The sequence below is a fragment of the Notothenia rossii genome (assembly GCF_949606895.1).
Source record: "Notothenia rossii genome assembly, chromosome: 6".
Lineage (NCBI taxonomy): Eukaryota > Metazoa > Chordata > Actinopteri > Perciformes > Nototheniidae > Notothenia > Notothenia rossii.
In genome coordinates, this window is record NC_136909.1 from 86,688,347 (window position 1) to 86,697,539 (window position 9,193).

A 9,193-nucleotide genomic window follows, 5' to 3' on the forward strand; every position below is an offset into this window, starting at 1 on the left:
TTCATTCATTGCATAACTACACTAGTTGTGTATGATTTGTCAATAAAGCTTAGAAAATCTTGAAATCTTGAAAGGGATGTGCAAACTAGTCATTATATACAGTCTTTAATTAACTATTAGTAGAGAATAACGAGTAATGAATATACGTTATAGGGATCCTATTAATATCTAATAATAAAATTCAATAACATGCTTTAACCACCAGGTGTCCCTTTCTATCAGCTGTGCACCGTTATGGTGTAAATACAGCCTATCTACCAATTGGATCAAATATAAAAATCAGCCGAATTAGTGTTGATACTACAAGGAGACGTATTGTGTGAAAAGAAATGTAAGATGTTGTTTCACGTTTTCAGTGTTGGCGGCAGTTCCTCCTGTTTGTCCAGAAGTCTTCTCATCAGGACTCTATAAATAGAGAACTACGGCAGATATGTAATACTTAATGCAGCCGAACCGTGTATTACAATGCCGTTATGTGATGACTTTCAAAGAGAAAAGCAAGCACACTCGGAATAAAGTATTGTTTTATTTTTTTTAAATGTTTTCGGATTTCACATCACATAAACAACTCCCAGCATGCATTGCGGCTAAACCATCCAATCATCGAGCTGAGGATCTTGCCTACGTCTGTTTCCGGTTTCGTTTATGACGGATGTATTTTGTTATCCACACATTCCTTCACATTTACATTTTAATTTGCATTAAAGTATCTCATGAGGCCTTCTAACATGTTTTTAAATATAACTATGGTTGCAGTTGAAGAGTTTGTAAATCAACATGGACCGAAGCTGTTGCCTGGCAACAGTCCGTTAATTCCACATCCACACGCATGGATTAACATCGATTTAATACATTAATGCATTTATTTGAGTGAATACATTATCTACAGTTTATAATAATAATATATATATAATATTTTATGTTTTGTGATGATTTTTTCTGCTGTACCGAAAACGTACCGAATCGAACCGTGGCATAAAAACCGAGGTACGTACCGAACCGAAATGTTTGTGAACCGTTACACCCCTAATAGACAGACAGATAGATAGATAGTTTGATGGATAGATAAGTACTTTATCGATCGCAATTTTGGAAACAAATTGAAGTACATAAATGAATACATATAAATTAATCAAATATAATAAAATAAATACATACAAATATAAATTTAAATAATATATTGCATTACCATTTCTAATGATTCACCGTCCCCTTCCTTCTCTCCAGGCAGAACGGCCTGGGCTACTGCAGCGTCATGAGTCGTGTGGGCGTCTCTGTGGCTCCTCTGATTCTGATGCTGGAGGACTTCTGGACTCCTCTTCCTCAGATCATCATGTGCTCCGTGGCCTTCGTGTCTGGCCTGGTGGCGCTGCTGCTGCCCGAGACCCTGAAGGAGACACTGCCGGAGACCATCCAGGACGTGGAGCAGAAGACAGTGTTGGTGAATTAAAGGTCACCTATTATGCAAAATCCACTTGTCCATGTCTCTTCTACATCAACATGTGTCCCCTCTTCTTCATGTCTCTTCTACATCAACATGTGTCCCCTCTTCTCCATGTCTCTTCTACATCAACATGTGTCCCCTCTTCTTCATGTCTCTTCTACATCAACATGTGTCCCCTCTTCTTCATGTCTCTTCTACATCAACATGTGTCCCCTCTTCTTCATGTCTCTTCTACATCAACATGTGTCCCCTCTTCTTCATGTCTCTTCTACATCAACATGTGTCCCCTCTTCTTCATGTCTCTTCTACATCAACATGTGTCCCCTCTTCTTCATGTCTCTTCTACATCAACATGTGTCCCCTCTTCTCCATGTCTCTTCTACATCAACATGTGTCCCCTCTTCTTCATGTCTCTTCTACATCAACATGTGTCCCCTCTTCTCCATGTCTCTTATACATCAACATGTGTCCCCTCTTCTCCATGTCTCTTCTACATCAACATGTGTCCCCTCTTCTCCATGTCTCTTCTACATCAACATGTGTCCCCTCTGTGGAAAGAGACTCTGAAAGTTTCAGGAACAAAGATTCTCTCTCTTTTTGTCCTGATCCATTTATATAAAAAACCTGTCTGAAAATGAGCTGATCAGATTTTGGCCACTTTATGATGTCATAACGATGTTTTGTCTTGTGTAACCATTAGCCAATCAGCAACCAAGGCAACCCCCCCCCCCCCACCTTATCACCTGAATCTCCTCCTAGAGCACCATTGAGTTCTTTGTAACCAAATCTCTCTCAGAGGGGCGTGGGGAGGGGCTCCTTATTTTCATCTAAAGTAACAGGCAGAGAATCAGCACTGTTGAAACAGGGCTGAAACAGAGGGGATTATGGGTAACGCTGCAATGATCTGTTTGGTGTTTCAGCCAATCAGAGACAGGTTCTGTATATATCTGAGACCTGTGATATATTGATGAAGAACAGTATAATAGGAGACCTGTAATACAATATGACGGAGATTGTCGCCATCTGCTGGTAGAAGTGAGAATTACACAACATCAAATAAATGTTTTAATCATGGACAGGGTTTGGGGGGTCTAATTTAAACGTATTGGATTACCTCAACATCAAATGCAATGCAAACAAAAAGAAGATTAAATAAATATCAATAAGATGTTTTTTTAAGTGTTTTATGTAAGAAAACAGAACAATGTGACCTTAGAAAAGAAAGATATTTAAGATCAGAAATGATTTTACTGGCAGGAAAACCTGCCTTTCATGAAGCGTATTCAGGCACATGAGCACATACTACAGTTTAAAAAAACAGGAATACAATCTGAGCTTGAGTTTAATACACACATGATCAAACCTTTCAGTAAAAGCACATTTAACATTAACACCCCCTCTTTATGAGATGAAGCACCGCCCCTTACCTGCAGTTCTCTAAATATGGCTTCACCCATGTGCACTATTAAGCCCCGCCCCTCTTCCAGTTCAGGAGATGTGATTGGTCTGAGATCACATGACCTGCAGTGTGTGTCTGTGTATAATAGGTTGTCTGTTTATTGTCATGCTCTTTGTCATGTGCTGTTTGATGACCCTGATGAAGGTCAAAGCAGAACAGACTGATGGTAAAGATTCCTCAGGATTATCTGATGTAAATATTGTAATTGTATAAGTGTTGGACTCATGTATTATGTTCATAAAGTAACTGATGTAATTAGGAAGGATATGAAATGACAGGGGCAATGGATTTAAATTATCCTAATTATCTATAAATCCCATAACCAACACGTCATCATGTTACTGTAATCTGTTACCACGTTTTTCTGCATTTTACATGAGAACTAAACTCATGAATAAATACCTGAAGTCATGCTCAATGAAATATCATCCAAACTAAATTATAACTCATACATTTGGGAAGCTATCCAAATTAAATGTCTGTCTTTCTTTGAGTTATATTGTGTTCGACTGCCTTATTTATTCCTCATCAAAGGTAAGTATTTTATAAATAGAGACATTTAAATCGCTGCATATTATTTATTTCAAGCATACGGCCAGACATGACACTTTGCTAGTGGTGCGATGTAGTGAAATACATTTACCTAAATACTGTACATCTGAGTACTTCTTCCATCACTGCCTCTTTTGAAGGGGGATTAGTTCACCGAGCAGATCATTGTTGCTTCTCATGTTCTTCAACATCTCCCTGAAAGATTAGAGTCTTTCCTCGATAATCTAACTTTGTTGTGAACGGTTTATTCTTGGACGTGAAGTGTGGTTTTGGCCTTTAATCCAAACACAATTGTTCCCAAATTGATGAATCAAAGCCTGGTCTCCGAAACAATAAAACAGAACACATACGGAGAGATCGTCACAACAAAGATATTAAAGAAATAGTAAACAACAACCACTACATTACAACTAAGACAATCAACACAATAAATAACTCCAACATTTTAAAAGAAAAATGTCCTTTGTAAACATTGTCATATAACGAAAGGTTAAAATATCCAGCAGTATAAGTAGGGTAAGCATGGAGAAACCAGCTCGAGTGCGCTAGAATTTGAAAGAAACGCAGCTGGAATAAATCTGCCTCTTCCTTCAGACTTCCTTACAGAGCCCCTCCTCCAACACACACGAACGCGTACATGACCAATGAGGGCACGAGATCAGTTTGTGCACAGATGGCAGGCTGACAGGCAGGTAGGCCATCCAGTTACTTTAGCCGGGCCGGCTCAGATGATTGGTCGTGCTTTTTACAGCGCCACGGCTTCCACAGATGACATGTTTTATATGTATTTATTGTCAAAGCATTTCATGTATTCATTACTATCAGGATGTTAAGAGCATTCATGGAATATAACAAAAAGTGTTTCTGAAGTGAATTACCTACCCCACCTTTAAGGTACATTTTACTTGCTTAATATTTAGTTTGCAGGACCTTTGCTTGTAACAGAGTATTTTAAAATGTTGTATTGGCCATTATACTCGAGTAAAAGACCCAAGTACTTTTACCATCACTGCACTTTGTCCTTTTTGATTAATTCAATAGCTGCTTTCACACCAAGTACTTTGCCGTACTTAATGCCGGTACTTAGTCCCCCCATGGAACTAAGAGCAGAAAGCGTTCACACCGGAATAAGTTCCCTGAGGGAAGATTACGCAAATGAAGCCGCTGGCGTCACTTCTTCTTCTTCTGCTTTGGGTTTACTGGCAGGCCGCAAACAACTTCACGGCGTATACTGCCACCCAAAGTCCCCGGCCGGAAGTCCCCGGAGTTGGGGACTGGCTTCTTTTGTGTTGCCATAAGTTATTCTCTCTCCGTTGGTGCACAGGTGTAATGCTAATGCTAATAATGCTAATGCCAGCAAATACAACGGCGGCTTCAAATAACTTTTCAGAGTTTTACTGGGCGTGGTTTGCAATTCTCCCAGCCAATAGAAATTGGTACTTTTTTCTCCCCAGGATAGTACCACCCCTCTAGCAGGCACTGAAAAGGGGGGACAAGTTCTCTGAACTAAGTTCTCTTTTTGGTGTGAACGCAAAATAAGGGGTACTAACGGAACTAAACAGGGAACGTACGGGGAAAAGTACTCCGGTGTGAACGCGTCTATTGAGTCCTTGATGAGCAGGGTCCGTCCTGACTTGCTAACTTTGTGGTCTATTCTTAGACGTTAAGTGTCTCTATCATTGGTTTAATCCAAACACAATTGTTCCCAAACTGAATTAAAGCCTGGTCTCCACGCTCTCGGCCACAGTCTCCACAGTTGGACTCGTGTTTTCTCTTCTGTTGTGACAGCAGGGCAGCGCCAGCATCACCTCTTTGAACCCTTTGGTCATGAATATGTAAATAAAAGGGTCCACCAGGGGGCTGAGGTACAGCAGCATGTGGGAGACCAGACCCAGATATTTCACCGTCTCCCCGAAGTTCAGGGCCTCCAGGAGGACGCTGAGGATAAACGGCACGTACAGAAAGGTGTAGTTAGCCAAAATGGCTCCGATCCCCCACACCGCCCTCCTCCTCTCGGGGGTTTTAGGGTTGGATCGGGAGCACATCACGGCTCGGAAGGAGTCCACGGTGAAGAAAAGGAGGAAAGGGAACGGAGCGAGTAGAGAAACAGCGAACCAGAAGCTGTATTTCAACACGGCGAGGGCCAAAATACCGAACGGAGACGCCCACATTAACAACGTGACAACAGGAGATTGCCTAACGTTACCGCAGAAAAGCAGACACTGAGGGTAGGCCACCAGGAGATGGCGCTCCTGAGCTATGAACAGCATGAGGGTGACGTTCGTGACGATGCCAAAGTAGAAGATGAAGTCCGTGGGGCTAGAGGAGAAGACGGTGTTGGACTCCGAGTCATCGTCAACGCTGGGACGCCCGAAGAAACTCACGATATCAGAGACGAGCAGGAACACAACGTGCATCGGGACTTTGTTCTCACCTGGAGAGAGGAACAGAGAGGATCAATGTGACACTTCTTAATTACTTTCATCGAGCAAATTATATAATATTTGACCTGGAGACACCTCAAAATGTGTGGTTGTGATCAGCAATTTCATCTGTTCAAATGCTACTGTGGAGAATATCATAATAAGGCCAAGAGGCAACACAATATTTATGATCGATGAAAGTAGTAAATGGTTCAGATTTGACCCGAACATAACAGGAGGGAGGATTGTATCAGTGACATGTGAGCGCGCGCACACACACACACACACACACACACACACACACACACTCACCTTTGGACAGGTTCTTCAGGGTGTACAGGGCGAGCCCGATGGCCGGCAGCCCGATGCTTAACGTCAGCCAGCGGATCACCTGAGACGCCTGGAAAGAGCCGGTGGAGTTTGAGTTTCCGGAGACGTTGAGGAGGACGAAGACAGCTGATGCCACCGAGTTACCGTCAGCCATAAGAGGAGGAACATCAGAGAGATATTTATACTCTCAGATGTTCAGATTAGCATCGAGATCCTCAGCGTGGAAACAGCTTCAGTCTAGATTCAGTCAAATCAAAGTGTGAAGTCAGGCATTTTTATAAATAAACGTTGCACATTTGTGTCTTAAAATTTACATTTTAAACTAGGTCTAACCTTCCTGTTTTTATTCAGGTCACATTTGTCCCGTTTTGTAAATGTGTATGTTTGAATTAAGTTTTTTTTTCATCTAATTGCCACAAAAAAAAAGCCGTAAACAGTTCAATTTTGAGGCCAGGGACCCTCTGTGTGCAGACAGCCTCAGTCTACACTCAGTCCACATAAAGAGCAAAATCAGGCATTATTAGAAATAAGCATTACATATTTGTGTCATAAAATGTACATTTTAAACTGGTCTAAGCGTGTGGTTGTCCTCGGGTCAAAGGTTAACAATCACTGATATTCACTTTGACAAATAACAGTTCAATGTTGAAGCCGGGGCTCTAGATTTAGCATAAGTCTGATTTAATAGGCCGAACATCAGAGAGATATTTATACACTCAGATGTTCAGATCAGCATCGAGATCCTCAGCGTGATTTAGTCAAAATAAAGAGTGAAATTAGGCATTTATGTCAAATAAATTGTACATTTGTTTCTGAATATTCACATTTTAAACTAGGTCTTACCTTCTTGTTGTCCTCAGGTCAAAATTGTCCCGTTTTGTAAATGTGTTCGTGTTGGAACAAAGCATTTTTTCATCTAATTCAATTTTGAGGCCAGGGCTCTACTTTTACTGTAAATCTGATTTAATAGAAAGCAGCATGTTATCAGCAATTTACTTTATTTGGCATTAATGAATCTATAACTCCTAACAGTGGATTTCAGTTCCAAAATAATTAGAAAATAAGATCAGGAAAATTCAGATTACTGCAGGTTTAATATTCTTTTCAACCCTATATAGCATTTAAATATCCATATGTGTCGTATAAACTGCCTTTCTCTCATCATTTACAAACTTAATATAATAAATGAAGGTATTTGAGTCGGCCTATTTTAAGTTTCCAAAGCACATCCATCATACTGAAGTGTTATCTTACCTGCAATAAAATGCTGAGTCAGTCTTCCTCCATGAAGCCATCAGTCGTAATCCCTTCTGCTTTTAAAATCTTGAAATGATTCGAGGTTGGTGTTGAGTTCTGGCGAAATATCCCAAATGCCCACTTCCCAAGAAGCCTGTCTGTTTCAATATCAATAATCATGTTTGTTTTTTGTGTTTGCGTCACTTCTTCTTGGAAGCAATGTATGCAGCACTGAGCGTTTTATCAGCTGGCTGCTTTGAATTCAGCTCTATAACGCAGGGCTAGATATTTGCATGAAAAACTGATGTCAATATCTCGCAGTGGTTAATTATCTTAACTGTATTCCTGTATGAGTGGGGCTACAGTGAAATCATTATAACTCCAACCATTACACATGAAGATCAATTTAGTAGCACCTTTAAAGAGTCCTCTCCTGCTGATGTTCAGGTGTATATCAGTATGTAGTGTCTCTACTTTAAAGAGTCCTCTCCCGCTGATGTTCAGGTGTATATCAGTATGTAGTGTCTCTACTTTAAAGAGTCCTCTCCCGCTGATGTTCAGGTGTATATCAGTATGTAGTGTCTCTACTTTAAAGAGTCCTCTCCTGCTGATGTTCAGGTGTATATCAGTATGTAGTGTCTCTACTTTAAAGAGTCCTCTCCTGCTGATGTTCAGGTGTTTATCAGTATGTAGTGTCTCTACTTTAAAGAGTCCTCTCCTGCTGATGTTCAGGTGTATATCAGTATGTAGTGTCTCTACTTTAAAGAGTCCTCTCCTGCTGATGTTCAGGTGTATATCAGTATGTAGTGTATCTACTTTAAAGAGTCCTCTCCTGCTGATGTTCAGGTGTATATCAGTATGCAGTGTCTCTACTTTAAAGAGTCCTCTCCTGCTGATGTTCAGGTGTATATCAGTATGTAGTGTCTCTACTTTAAAGAGTCCTCTCCTGCTGATCTTCAGGTGTATATCAGTATGTAGTGTGAATCTTCTGGTGAACACAGAAAGGCATTCAAAGGGTTTTTAATATCCCAGTTTCTTACGTATTATGTCCTTGTTTGTCAGAGTCTCTACAACCCCCTCTACAGACGGCCGTTAAAATGGCAGCAGTGCAGGATTATTAAACATCTGAAGGTTAAATGGTCAAGGCTTTTGTCCCACATTGAGAATGAGAGTGGATGTCATGCTCAAACTCTGCGGTGCCACAGTGGGGAAATATCCAAGATCAGGTTCAAGTGCAATCCACATTCTCCGATATTAGCCTACACCATGAGATGTAATATCGAAGAGAGAGAGGTTAAATATACTTATTAAGTGTATTTAAATACAGACTACTCACTCCACGGGCAAATGACCTGATGCATGCAGGAACACCCTTGTTCAATTTCAAATTTTTTACATTTAGCTTTTCTCTGTGAATGCCTGTAAGGAGACGTAATGACAATGAAAGCTCAACTGGGGGCAGTCACATGCAGAGAAAGGGCGGGAAGTGGACTGCAGGTTAGCAAACAGGGATGTTAAGAAATTACAACATCATTTCTATTTCAAATCAGTTTTTTAAAAGAAACAACAAAAGGTTTCACGTTTTATTGCAGTAGCCTAATGATAAACTAATCAGAATCAGAATACCTTTACTCGTCCCACAGAGGGGAAATGTACTTTTGTTACAGTAAGAGAAGAGAGACAGTTTAAAGATAGGGAAAAACGAATGGAGAAATCAGCTCGAGGGCGCTAGAATTTGAAAGTACGCAG

General features: G+C 40.6%; 1 protein-coding gene across 3 annotated transcripts in view; it reads left to right on the plus strand.

Moving 5' to 3' along the window:
* Positions 1 to 1,952, plus strand: part of LOC307043097 (solute carrier family 22 member 7-like) — a 40,370-nt gene extending 38,418 nt beyond the window's left edge. For all 3 annotated transcript variants that reach the window (XM_079687334.1, XM_079687335.1, XM_079687336.1), the window contains exon 10: positions 1,228 to 1,952. In XM_079687334.1, coding sequence (XP_079543460.1) covers positions 1,228 to 1,450 — 223 coding nt within the window. In that variant the 3' untranslated portion in view covers positions 1,451 to 1,952. The remainder of the gene's footprint in view (positions 1 to 1,227) is intronic.
* Positions 1,953 to 9,193: the final 7,241 nt, after the last annotated feature.